Below are 14295 nucleotides of genomic sequence, written 5' to 3'. Positions count from 1 at the left end.
AGGGTTGTGTGCTCAGCCCTCTCCTCTACTCCCTATTCACGCACGACTGCGTGGCCACACACAGCTCCAACACCTTCATCAAGTTTGCTGACGACACGACCGTCATCGGCCTGATCACAGACGGCGACGAGATGGCGTACAGAGAGGAGGTCAGAGCCCTGACATCTTGGTGCCAGGACAACAACTTCCATCTCAACGTCAGCAAAACAAAGGAGCTGATTGTGGACTACAGGAAGAGGCAGAGAGAGGCACACACACCCATCACCATCGACGGGAATCCTGTGGAGAGAGTCAGCAGCTTCAGGTTCCTCGGGGTAAATATCAGTGAGGACCTGACATGGACACATCACACCAGGGTCATATCCAAGACGGCTCGACAGCGGCTCTTCTTCCTCCGCAGGCTGCGGAAGTTCAACATGGACTCCAGGATACTCTGCAACTTCTATAGGTGCACCATCGAGAGTATCCTGACTGGCTGCATCACCGCCTGGTATGGCAGTTGCACCACCCTCAACCGTAAGACTCTACAGAGGGTGGTGAAAACGGCTCAGCACATCACCAGGACGGAGCTGCCATCCATGGAGGACCTCTACACCCAGCGGCGTAGGAAGAAGGCCGGGAGGATAATAAAGGACCCCCATCACCCCAGCAACAATCTGTTCTGTCTGCTGCCGTCTGGCAGACGGTACCGCAGCATCCGGACCAAGACCACCAGACTCAGAGACAGTTTTATACCACAGGCTATAAGACTGCTGAACTCCTGAGCTCTGTGAATGTCTACTCACATCTGTTTATAGTACACACATACATATATATATATATATATATTATACACATCTGCCATACATATCTGTTTATAGTACACATATCTATATATTACACATATCTGCCATATACATCTGTTATATTATATGCATCTGTCCATACTTCCTCATTCAACAGTGTAAAGTATTTAAATACTTTCAATATATTCCACATATGTATATATTTCACATCCTTAAATCTTTATTGTTGTTATTGTAAATATTCTTCTCTCTTTTTGCACTATTTTATTTATCTTATTTGCACCATGTATGTTGAGTTGTTGGAGGAGCATGGGACATAAGATTTACACTGCCAACATATACGTTGTATATGCTGTGCATATGACCAATAAAACCTTGAAACCTTGAAACCTTAACTAGTGAAACTTTTGCCTTTTGTAGTTAACTAGTTCGCCAATTTTCTGCTTTTTTTTAAACTAGTTAACATGTCAGAGCTTTTGCAACACAGTAGTTAACTAGTAAGACTTTTCGCGTCACTGGTACAGTCAGAGGGCCACTAGTTAATCAAAAAGCTTACACGTTGGGACTTTAGTACCATAGCCTTCTGAGGCTCAGCTGTTAGCCCTCTCTTCATGATTGATTGGTGCGTTGACTCTTCAGGCACCATGTGCAGTGTGAACAATGAGGGGTGCTCTTTGGTGGCAGTTAATACAGAAGTTGTTAAATAGGCTGATTCTATACACATGAAGAGTTTAACCGAGGCTGTCTGTGTGCATGTTTATGATCTGTGTGTGTGTGTGTGTGTGTGTGTGTGTGTGTGTGTGTGTGTGTGTGTGTGTGTGTGTGTGTGTGAATGTCCTTCACTGGGTGCTATCATGGCACACACAGCAGATGTTCATTGAAATGAATGATGGAGCTGATTTCCATTTGAATGCTGGAAGTTATTATGGTGCAGCTATACAGACTGCATCACTGATACCTTTTGTGTGTGTGTGTGTGTGTGTGTGTGTGTGTGTGTGTGTGTGTGTGTGTGTGTGTGTGTGTGTGTGTGTGTGTGTGTGTGTGTGTGTGTGTGTGTGTGTGTGTGTGTGTGTGTGTGTGCGTGTGTGTGTGCGTGTTTGTGTGTTATTTCCTTTTGTTTTTTTTCAGATTGCATCCTCTTTCAGCATTAAAATGATGTGAGTTATGCATGATAATGCAGGTGATGCGTGCTTTGGACGTAGAGTCAGACGTGCTGTGCCTGGCGGAGGTCAGCTGCTCCTGGGTGTGTCTCATTAACATATGAATGGCTGTTCTCAGCTGTTTCCAGCAGGAAGTAGAATGGCATTCAGGCAGCTTTCCTTGTTGCACCTGTAAGACAACACAAAGAGCTGCCTAGAAACACGTTTTTGTTAACTGTTTGTCTCAGAAGACCAGGATATCTGTGTTTAACTCGCAGCTCTGGAGATAAAAACCTCTGAACAATCAGTGGATCCTCACGGAAGTCCCCAAACAATGCAGAGGCTGCTGGGTAACCACGATGGCTGTCGTCTTCCATAGTGAGGGAGACTGTGGAAGAACCACTCAGCTGTTCCTCTGTCCTCTTTCTAACTTTTGAGAAAACCTTTCAAATACAAAAGGTCATAGACAGTAACTGCTGTCGTACCCATGGCAACAGATGAGAGTTTGCGAAATGGATAAGAGACCATATGGATTCTGAAAAGTTTAGTCTAAACATTGATGTGGCACTTTGAACTGCCTAGTGTTGAAAGGTGCTCTATAAATAAACTGGCCTTGCCTTTTAAATATATCTATACCTTTTTTTTTTTTCACTGGGCTTTACTACGGAAGTAGATTAGGGCCAAAAAGTGATGTGACCTAAAGTAAAAAAAGGAAAAAAAAGTGTTTAGTTCTGACTTTAATCTCAGAATTCAGAATTCTGACCTTAATACAGAAAAAAAAATGAGTATTTCCGAGAAAAAAGCCAGAACTCGGAATACTGAAAAAATGATTATATTATTTTCTTAAACCTCAGAATTCCAACTTTAATCTCAGAACAAAAACAAATAAAAATGACTTATGGTCAGATCCCAATTATTTTTTCAAATAGGGCATTAATCGGCTTCCGTACTTTAGAAATAAATATATTTAGCAAGAGAAAATAATGGAAAAATAAACCAAACCAAAAGAAATGTCTGTTTGTTACATATTTGGATAAACATGGTTAGTCTTCAGTGTGGGCGGGGGGGCACAGCTCAGACTTAGTATTGAGGAGAGAAGGTGTGAGTTGCTGGTATTTAATGTGTTCGGCTCGGGTCTCCTCTGCTGTGTCCTGTCTCAGACTAATTCCTGGACACGTGTAGCAGCCTAGCTGTTTGTGCAGCCGCTCGGAGTCTAAAGGAAATCGTTGGCTCTTAATTAGAGCATTACTGCAGTGATAAAGTTACACAGCAGATAATGACGTATCGATGGGGACACAACTCACCCCTTGACTAACTTCTACCTTATCCCTATTCCTCTCTTGTCTCTCCTTCACCCGTCACTTATTGTCTTTTCTCTATACCCCCTCCATTTACACCTTTTTTCTTCCTTTTTGTTGCTAACTTCCTTTTTCCTCTGATTTTATTGTTTTCTCTCTATGCTCCTCTCATCCTCTCCTGTTATCGTCTCTTACTCCCTCTTTACTGATTTTGTCTATATCACGTTTTCTTTCAACACTTCTGTCTCCTCTTGTTCTCTGCTATTTTATAATGACCCTATATGAGAGTAATATTCTGGTGTTCACATCCTTTTTGTGCCTTGTTCTATATCATAAGTGTTCATTATTCACACAAACGTCTGACAACATGCATAAGTGTGTGTGTTCATTGACAGTAACAGTATGTTGTGTGTGTGTGTGTGTGTGTGTGTGTGTGTGTGTGTGTGTGTGTGTGTGTGTGTGTGTGTGGGTGTGTGTGTGTGTGTGTGTGTGTGTGTAGAGCTCTAACAGTGCTGGCTCTTGCCTCCGGTCTCTCTCTCTCTCCCCCTCACACTGCTTCCTACTGCTGGGAGGGAAGCTCAGTGAAAGAGTGCACCTTGCACCCCCCCAGACTACTTCCTTCCTGTGTGCGATGCAGCAGCCTGGAGACAGCAGTCCCTGAGTGTGCTCACATTTGAACAGAAACAACACTGAATCCTGACCACAGTCCAGACCGTTCCTTTGCCATTTCTAAAGTGAAGATTCAAAAGTGTTTCAAGCCTTGCTGCTCTTCTCCGTGTAATGATCAGTGGTGGGATGTAACTAAGTACATCTAGGGTAGATATCATGTCTCTTATTTGTCATTTCCTCGCTCCTCGGTCCTCAGTCTCACCGGAAGTTGATTTGTGTGCACTATCTTAAGAAGCGTCCCATGGTGCTTATTTTTGCTGGAGGATCGAGGAGCAAGGAGCGATAACCGAGGAACAATTAAGGTATCATATCTGAACAACAAAGTGGAACAAATCTGTTCATTCATTTATTGCAAACCTTTTTCATGATCTCCAATTCATTTTTATTATGAACACATTAAAATGAAAGGAGGCAGATTTAATATCTGTCCTCAGGAACATCTTTTCCATTTCACATTTTTAAGAATGGCTTTTATCTTTTTTTTTTAAATGAGTTCTTATTTCATTAAATATATTTGGGTCTACAACAAATGATACAAATGTGTACTAACAGAGGCGTCAGGTGGGGTGCTGTTAATGTGTGTGAATAAAACAGGGACAGAGCTGGCTGCTCTCAGACAATCCAGCTGTATCCTACGTCATTTTCCGAGGAAAGGACGTCCCATTGCTCTTAAAACTAATTTCCTTGCTTCCTCTCTCTTCGCGTGGTTTCCTTGCGTCTCTCCGTGCATCCGTGGTGGAAGGGACTAACACGCAAGGAAAAGACACAAGTGAGGGATGCAGGGATGCAAGTCAAGTGAAGTGAGATATACCCTTCTTCAAGTACTGTACTTAAGTACAACAAATTAACTGCTTGCATTCTTAACTTGAGTATTTATATATTATGCTATTTTATACTCAAATGTTGTACTTTTTAATCCACTATATTTATTTGTAATTAATAAGGTTATTAATATAAAATATAAGTCAACACACTTTATAATATATTTCTATAAGTCAAGCTGCAGAGAAGTATATAAAATAATTCAAACAAAACCTCACGCCTACAAAGTGCACCACTCAGGTGATGAACACATTAATGCACCAGTCATTTTAGTAAAGTAATTTAAAAATATCTGGGGCTTGAAATGGCCATTGTGCACAAAGGAGTTCATTTACTTTTGGTATCTTAAGTATTTTTTATTAGTAATACCAGTGGTGGGCCGTCAGGGCCAGCAAGGCCTTCTCTGCTGGCCTAAACATCATCAGAATATAAATTAAATTTTGATATATTTTTTCCACAAATACGTATTAAATTATTCCCCATAGTCTATTCTCTTCATTTTATAGCGTTCGTCTTGGCTGTGCTGCTTCCAGCCTCAGAACGAGATTTGGAGGGCTGGCCTTTATGTTAGAGCTTTTATCCAATCATATTTCAGCCATAATGTGTTGCTAGGGTCAAAGAAATCTGCCCTTAGGCCTTCAGAATCAACAGTGCGGGCGGCTGTAGCTTAAAGTGAACGCAAACAAAATTGTGGCGTTAACCAATCAGATTTCGAGGTGGCGACAACGGGCCAGCTAGCAGGCGTACGCTAACGTTAGCACGTGCACATCTTCTGATTGGATACGCACTATTGAGAGCATAGCCGTGGGAAGTAGGGGTGCTGGGGGTGCTGCAGCCCATAAATGAAAGTTCCTGTTTACCCAAAAACAGGACACAATCAATCAGTCTTTCAATATTTCCCTATTTTTGTTCACCCTTTCGTTGTGGAGCTCCGTTTCCCTGCGCACTTGTTCGTTGAGCTGTAGATCCCATAGACTGTATATATAGATGGACAGAGTGGCTCCATTCAGCTGTGTTCTATAGAATTGAAGCAACCGAGGCGACGCCATCTTTGAAAATTTGGAGCCAGTTCGAAGTACGCTTGCGCAGTAGAATCTGAAGCATGCGCAGTGAAGAGGAGGTCGCGATCAGTCCCGCCCACTCATCGAGTGAAACACGCCCCTTATCGAGTGAAACACGCCCCCTTCTCCGTCCGTTCCCCACCACACACACAGGCCGAGTCCGACTCTCTGGGGCTAAACTGGCTGAAACTATACAACATCGTCTTCAACATACAAATCATAGCCGTGGGAAGTAGGGGTGCTGGAGGTCTGGTCCCGACAGTTGGAATATCGTAGCAGCCCCGCCAGTTGACAAAAAAAACCTAACGATAAAATACATAAACTATTAAATGCATAAAATGTCTAAAATTTAAAATTATGTTGTGTAATATGGTTTAATACAGTTTCTTAATTATTACAAAAATAATCTTCAAAACGTTTTCGATAGCGCTGTGCATTCTGGTTATATCAGATGTCATATGAAGTAGCCACGGGATTGTTTAAGCTAAAATGGCAGCCTGAACGTTAAAATGGCACAGAAACGAATTTCAGATTTTTTCAGTGGATTACCAATACCAGTGTCTAAAACCAGTAGGTCTACACCACCAGAGTGTCTCCAGATTGGAGAAACGGAAACAAATCCAGCTAGCAGCAGCAGTTCATCCTCCGTTTCAGAAGATGCAGAGATCACTGACACAAATGATGACGGTAATAACGGCCCTCCAAAGCCCGCCACGTCTCTGCACAATGCTGCTGCCACTGACAGTGGATGTGTACCCACTGAGCCTTTCCAACCGTTGAACTTTAATTTTCCTGGTCGACGTTGTGGGAATGAAACGTACAGTCGTACATTTTCACCATCCTGGTTTAACAGGTGGAAGTGGCTACATTATGTTCCAGAGATAGATCGTGTCTTGTGTTTTGCTTGCCTGAGAGCCAAAGAAAAAAGACTGATCAATGTCTTGTATTCGTGCAGACAACCCATTTCTGTCGGGTGGTTTCGGAAACTGGCGTAAGGCTACCTCAAAATTCAACGAACATGAAAAATCTAAACTGCACACAGACTCCATTCAGAGACTTGCTGCACTGGAAGGCACACCGATTAACGCTCTCTTATCTGATGCGGTTTGCAAACAACAGGCGACTGCTCGTCATGTTTTGGAACTACTGTTCAGAAGTATTCGTTTTTTGGGCAGCAAAGGTATTCCGTTCAGGGGAGACACTACACGTGATGGTATACTGTTTGGATACATGCTGGAGCGAACATATGATCTTCCGAAGGAAAGAGAGTGGATTATGAGACGAGACAATTGGATGTCAATCACCATACAGAACGAGATCATTCAACAGTTCGCGCATGCAATTCAGAGGAACATTGTCGCCAATTCTTCCGAATCCATGTTTTATGGACTAGTTGCTGATGGCACTACTGACATTAGCACCACAGAACAGTTCTCATGTTGTTTGCAGTTTGTTGACAGCAGCCTGGAGGCGCATTGCTTGTTTTTGGGTTTTTATAATGCTCCTGACTCTACCGGACAAACTTTATTTTCTTGCATCAAGGATGTGTTTTCGAGACTGAACATTCCGATTGAAAGACTTATTGCTTATTGTTTTGATGGCGCTAGTAATATGTCCGGCTGTTTCTCAGGAGTCCAGGCCCGTCTGAAAGAACTGTGCCCTCTGTCCATGTACGTTCACTGCAACAACCACGCACTTGATTTAGTTCTCCAAGAAGTCGCCTGCGAAGTTGGCCTAGTGGCCGATACATTAAACTTTGTGCGGGGTGTTGCTGGTGTGATACGAGAGTCGTCAAAGCGTAAACAGCTTTATGAATCGCTTTTCAGTAGTTGCGACGAGGTTGCAGTTAACATCCTAGGCCTGTGCCCAACCAGGTGGTGTGTGCGGGCCACAGCCATCAGGCGCATATGTTCATCTTACAACACTCTGCTGGCCACACTAACGTTGTTGAAAGATGACAAAACCACAAGAGGTGACAGCAGAGCAAAGATTGTCGGGCTGTGGAAGCAAGCCCGTAAAGGCAGAACTCTCTTCGGCCTGCTCTGTTGCCAGGCACTGTTTGAACCGTGTGAGGCTGTGGCACGGAAGCTGCAGAGCTCCACAATGAGTGCGCTTGGCACACTTGAGTGCGCAAATGTACTGAAAAACAGCATTGCGGCCCTTCGAGACGACCCAAATGTTGTGCAGATGTTTCAGAAGGTGGAAGAACATTCCTCAAGAATGGATCTCAAAATGCCAGAAACGAGAGAGAGCAGAACCCCGGCACGATTTAGGCAAACTGCAGAGCCAGAAGCACTCACTCGCAGCGCACCAACAGCCTCTTGGAAACGGGAATTCTATGAGGCTGTCGATCTAGTTTCAGGGGAGCTTCAAAGAAGGTTCGACCAAGAGACTTTGACGCTAGCGGGGAAAAGAGAGAGGGCAGTTATAGCAGCAGCACAGGGAGAAACAGTGGACTTGGACAGCCTTCAGCTTCCTATGGAGCTGGACAACTGCCGCCTTGATCTCCAGCTTAAAATGCTGAACACTGTCACCAAGGAGTCTCGGTGCACCACAGTTAAAGATGTAGCAGCACGTCTTTGTAATCTCCATCCACAGACGAGAGCTCTCTTTTCTGAGGTTGAGAAAGTCATCCAGTTATGTCTGGCTCTGCCAATATCAGTGGCCTCATCGGAACGATCGTTCTCCACTTTGAGAAGGTTAAAGACTTGGTTAAGGTCCACAATGACACAGAAGAGGCTGACGCATCTTTCATTGATGAATGTCCACAAAGACATTATGGACGATGTGGACATGAATGCGCTCATGAGAGATTTTATTTCCATGACGCCTGAGCGTCAGTCCGTGTTTGGAGTAGTACTGTGAAAGGCCCAACGGTAAGCGCTTGATTTGATCAGCTCAGCTGCCGCCGAGCAGTGTACTGTAAATAGTTCGACGCTGACTTTTTTGTTTTTCATGTCAGTTGAGATTGTTGAGATATAATAACTGTTCTCAGTTGTGTGCGATTCTAAGGTACAGCCTATAAAAGGTTGAACTAAATGCTTGTTCAGTAGTAGTTGATGCCGTAGTAGCTCTGACCGTGAGACTGATGTGTCAGAGCACACCGAATAAATACGCCAAGTACGGCTAAAGATAATTCACTCTCCGTGTATGCTTTTCCTCCGAATGCAACGTTATCTGTGCAACAGTAGTGCACCACAGCTCAACAGATACTAATAGACATATTGTGCATTCTTCCCTGCCCCTGAGAACACTGCAGGTTTCTGTTGATGCTTGTTTGGTTTAATGTTTTTTCGGAAGTCGCTCATTTACAATACCGTCTTTAAAGCTGTAAACATTTTTTTATTGAAATAAGTAGCCTTTTGTTTTAGTGTTCACATCACAGTAGCCTATCTGGTTTACAATGAAATACATCGTGTGGTGTTTAAATATTGCGCACACGTATGCCTGTCTTTTATTTAGCCTATCGGAACACCTCTCAGTCTTCAGCACCCCCAACCCAAATCATCTTCCCACGGCTATGGTTTCAGCCAGTTTAGCCCCAGAGAGTCGGACTCGGCCTGTGTGTGTGGTGGGGAACGGACGGAGAAGGGGGCGTGTTTCACTCGATAAGGGGCGTGTTTCACTCGATGAGTGGGCGGGACTGATCGCGACCTCCTCTTCACTGCGCATGCTTCAGATTCTACTGCGCAAGCGTACTTCGAACTGGCTCCAAATTTTCAAAGATGGCGTCGCCTCGGTTGCTTCAATTCTATAGAACACAGCTGAATGGAGCCACTCTGTCCATCTATATATACAGTCTATGGGATCTACAGCTCAACGAACAAGTGCGCAGGGAAACGGAGCTCCACAACGAAAGGGTGAACAAAAATAGGGAAATATTGAAAGACTGATTGATTGTGTCCTGTTTTTGGGTAAACAGGAACTTTCATTTATGGGACACGATGAAAGCGCCGAGTCCAGAAACAGAGGAAACTACGTGGAGCTTCTTTCTGTTCTTGCTGAGAACAACACAGATTTGCATTACCACCTGTACACAAACAACATGTTTACTGGGACGTCAGGCAAAATACAAAACGACCTGATTTATGCTATTGCTGAAGTGATGGGAGAAGAGATCAAAATGAAGATTAAAAAAGCACCCTTTGTCGCTGTTATGGTGGACGAGACGTCAGATGTGGGTAATGTAGCACAGCTGGCACTTGTCCTGCGTTATGTGACGGACACAGGTGTCAAGGAGCGGTTTGTCAGATAATCTGATTAATTAAGTTAACTGTAAATATGCTGATGTATTCATTATAAATGCTTCGGAAATATTAATATAACTCTGTTGCACTTGACTATGTTAAGGTGATGCAACGCCCGGTTATACTGCGTTTCTGTCTAAATATATAGTTTCTAGAGCCATGGCGTCATAATGATGGTATTTAGAGGTGGAATAATTCAGGTAGGACTGTGTAGGACATCACTGAAGGCCTAGGTGTGAAATGCACGGCCCGCCACTGAGTAATACTTTTAAATTGTTTCTGAATTTTGACTGCAGTACTGTTACATGCAACTGAGTATTTTTACACTGTAGTATTCTTGTACTTAAATAAATAATCTGAGTATGTCTTCCATGATGAGCGTGAATCTTTTAAATTTCCCCTCTGTGGGACCAATGAAGGGATTCTGATTCTGAATCTGCTGGCAGCAGCCGACCAGTTAGCCCAGCATAGCATGACGACTGGGAACAAGTAGGAACAGCTAGCTCTGTCCAAAGGTAACAGAGAAAGAAGACGAGCGCTTTCAGCGCCACATGCTCTCTGCATATTGATCACTCAGAAATGATGCCGGCATTCAGAAAAGAACGCTAACTGGAAATGGGCCCTTAAAGGCCCTTGAAGGAGTAGCAAGCTGATTGGCTGATGCAGCGTGCTGGAGTGTCTGATTTAACCATGTCTCTCGCCAGATCTCTCACAGCATGGTAATCACACTTGGCATACAATATCAGAACCTTCATGATCCTGTTCAGAGACAATTTCATTTACAATACATAATAAAACATGATTTTTTTCTAACCCTCTTAAAGATTACATAGCAAATCCATTCTGCTTAACAGTATCATTGTATTGTAACAGGAAGGCCCCCCACACCCTTACCACATGTCCTCTCAGTTCCACTGCCATGTGCAGTATATTTCACTACTAAACCAGTTTAAATGTTGTTTCTGTGTTTAAAATAACAATCAATCCATGCATATGTATCTGAAGAGGTCAGAGAGACGAGTGGCTATTCATATATGGGGGGAAATAGAACTTAGGTCTTTAATAATGAGGATTTATTTGTCAAGTTTTCTTCTGCTGTTTATGTGTTGTTTTGTATGTTTTTACAGTGCCTCCTCAGTTTCTGAACTATCCGACCAACACGTACGCCTATGAGTCCACGGACATCGAGCTGGAGTGTGCTGTGACAGGAAACCCCCCACCGACGGTCAGCTGGATGAAGAACGGAGAAGAAGTCATCCCAAGCGACTACTTCCAGATAGTGGTGAGTCAGAGCGAACCAGGAGACCCTACTGTCAGGGGCCAGGCGGTGAGCAGAACACGGGAGCTGTTTAAAGAAACTTTTTGAAATGACTCCACTTCCTCTCTAGTAACTCCCACAATGTTCATGTGTCAAAATCCGCTACAACAACGCAAATGGGAACATACATTTGAGAGTGGCTTGGCCAAACCAAATAAAAAACAATACAAAAAGACACTCCAAATCCCCCCTTTGACATGGAGCATAGTTTGTCCCAATTTGAGGCCCTGTGAGGCTGTGGCCATCACTCATACACTTACATATATTCTCTATGTATTTCAAAACAATACAATTTATACCACACATTCTTCAAGCAATGTTCGAAATGTTCTAAATAATACAATTATAGTAACATTAATTATTATATAGAGATAGAGAGCCCTTATTCCCCCTGTTTGTGAGAAAAATAAAATGCTACGTGTAAGGAGGTGTTCTGATCTGTTCACTCTGCTGTTCAACAAGGACAGGGTAGACGTTACAAATGCGGGCACACATTTGGGAACATATAAACAAACATTACCAAAAATACAAACAAACAGTTACAGGTTGGTAAGCGTAAAGAAAATACTAAAAATCCCAGCCACCCATTGGGTCCACAGCCTCAGCCCTGCGTACAGGAAGTGTGTTCACTGCGTCTGAAGAGTAGAAGCATGCACAATGAAACACTGAAGCAGAGCCGCGAGTGGTGGGTTAATCTGAGGGTCTGGAATCATGACATAATTTCATAATCTCGATATCATTTATAATCTGTTCCCATCCCATAATCTAATAAAAAGAGATAACACATGGACACACTGACATTTTCTCGCTCTATTACACTTGTCTTGGTGGTTTGGTTCGAGACAGAATTTGCTGTATATTGAGGGCTTTTACTGACATTTGTGTGTGTGTGTGTGTGTGTGTGTGTGTGTGTGTGTGTGTGTGTGTGTGTGTGTGTGTGTGTGTGTGTGTGTGTGTGTGTGTGTGTGTGTGTGTGTGTGTGTGTGTGTGTGTGTGTGTGTGTGTGTGTGTGTGTGTGTGTGTGTGTGTGTGTGTGTGTGTGTGTGTGTGTGTGTGTGTGTTTCAGGATGGCAGTAACCTGCAGATTCTTGGTCTGGTGAAGTCCGACGAGGGATTTTATCAGTGTGTAGCGGAAAACTCAGCCGGCAGCGCGCAGGCCATGGCCCAGCTAATGCTGCGAGAGCCAGGTAGGAACACCATGCTTCATCACTTCGTGTCATGACATCATTTCCTCTCTGCTGTTTCCACATCATGTTGCATTAGTGAGTCTTGTAAATCACAGTTTAACACTTTGTGTGAAATTCAGATTTTCAAACATTCTTGGTATAAAGTTTGACCGAAAGCTGTGTGTGAAAACAAAGTGTCTGACCGCCTGAAACTACACCCCCTGTGATGAGCCTTTAGCCTCTGATGCTAACTGAACATCTTCATACAATTGTTCCTGTGTTGTGGTGCGAGTACAACTTTTTTTGTTTTTCTCATTTTGTAGTCGCTAGCCAAATGTTTTTCTAATGGCTTTTTAGGAAATGCTGTTGCTAAGAGGGTCTGAAAAGAGCGGTAGACAGTGAACATGGCGGCATTGATGTTTTTCTGGGAGTGTGTGGAGAAAAGAACAGTGCCCACACAGAAGCACAGGTGACTGAAAGCAGCTTCTGTTTCTGCTCCATTCTTTTCAAAGGAGTTTTTTCTTTCTGGAAAGTTTCCAATGGAGCAGAATTGGAACTCTTGTCGAAAATTATCCAGTGAGTTAGTCTTGGAACCAATGACCCTGGAAGATTCCCTGGCGTTGCTAAATGTTATAAAATAAATGTCTTCTAGTGTATGGTATGAATCAGCTGGATGTTTACCTCTCCCAGTAAAACTCTCATCGGCTTACTGGGTTGAAGGCAGGGGCCCAGAGAAGTAAAGAGGCCCCTGAGGCTTGGGGTGAATAAACTGAAGGCCCTGTCACTGGGGTGTGTGCCTAGGATGGGGTTTTGTTGTCTTCATACTTTTATTGTTCTCATGCTAATATTGACTATGAATCCACATTTTAAGGACCCACCGAAAGGTGTGCACCAGTGTCCCCTTTCAGCCTCCCTGATATCACTGATATGACTGGTACTTGGTGCTGAGTCACAGTGCAGCTGGGTGCTGGTCCCTCAGGGGGAGGGCTCTGAAAGGGTCATACACACTTTAACACAGCCTTGCATGACACTTTTCATTGTCTCCATATTTTACAACATGTTTGCTGAATCCACCTGAGAGAATACAACTCTAACCTGAAGTGATGATTCAGCCAGGAGGATCTGTGTGTGTGTGTGTGTGTGTGTGTGTGTGTGTGTGTGTGTGTGTGTGTGTGTGTGTGTGTGTGTGTGTGTGTGTGTGTGTGTGTGTGTGTGTGTGTGTGTGTGTGTGTGTGTGTGTGTGTGTGTGTGTGTGTGTGTGTGTGTGTGTGTGTGTGTGTGTGTGTGTGTGTGTGTGTGTGTGTGTGTGTGTGTGTGTGTGTGTGTGTGTGTGTGTGTGTGTGTGTGTGTGTGTGTGGGTATGTGTGTGTGTGTTGATGATCACTTCCTGTTTCATTCAGACTGAGTCCCAGCTGAGAGGACAGCAGGAGCTGTCTGCTTCTGGCAAAGTCATTGTTTGCTGTGTTGTGTTATTGTTTGTGTCTGGGCTAACATTCAGTTAGTCATGTGGTGTGACAGAAGTTAGCACCATCTGACACACACATACACACACTTCTGAGTCAGTTTGATAGAATTACTATGGATTTAAATTATGTGTGTGTGTGTGCGCACGCGCATGTGTGCGCGCGTGCGTGTGTGTGTGAGCATAAACGAAGTGTGAGACACTGAGGACAGATACTGTATATTCACACTCAATATGATTATGCTTCTGAGCAATCTGAACCTTACTTTACTTCTATCCTTGTTAACAGCCTTCTTAACAACATATTAGTCCAACTAACTAACTAACT

The 14295-nt window shown here is 43.6% G+C and overlaps 1 protein-coding gene across 1 annotated transcript in view; it reads left to right on the top strand.

Moving 5' to 3' along the window:
* Window positions 1-14295, top strand: part of dcc (DCC netrin 1 receptor) — a 171482-nt gene that overhangs the window by 30072 nt on the left and 127115 nt on the right. Inside the window, exons 6-7 of the mRNA XM_063890086.1 lie at window positions 11149-11303; window positions 12406-12526. Of these exons, the coding sequence (XP_063746156.1) occupies window positions 11149-11303; window positions 12406-12526 (276 nt within the window). The remainder of the gene's footprint in view (window positions 1-11148; window positions 11304-12405; window positions 12527-14295) is intronic.

Source organism: Eleginops maclovinus, chromosome 8, assembly GCF_036324505.1.
Source record: "Eleginops maclovinus isolate JMC-PN-2008 ecotype Puerto Natales chromosome 8, JC_Emac_rtc_rv5, whole genome shotgun sequence".
Classification (NCBI taxonomy): Eukaryota; Metazoa; Chordata; class Actinopteri; order Perciformes; family Eleginopidae; genus Eleginops; species Eleginops maclovinus.
The sequence above is the reverse complement of the archived record's forward strand: the minus strand, read 5'-3'. Positions and strand labels throughout refer to the sequence as shown.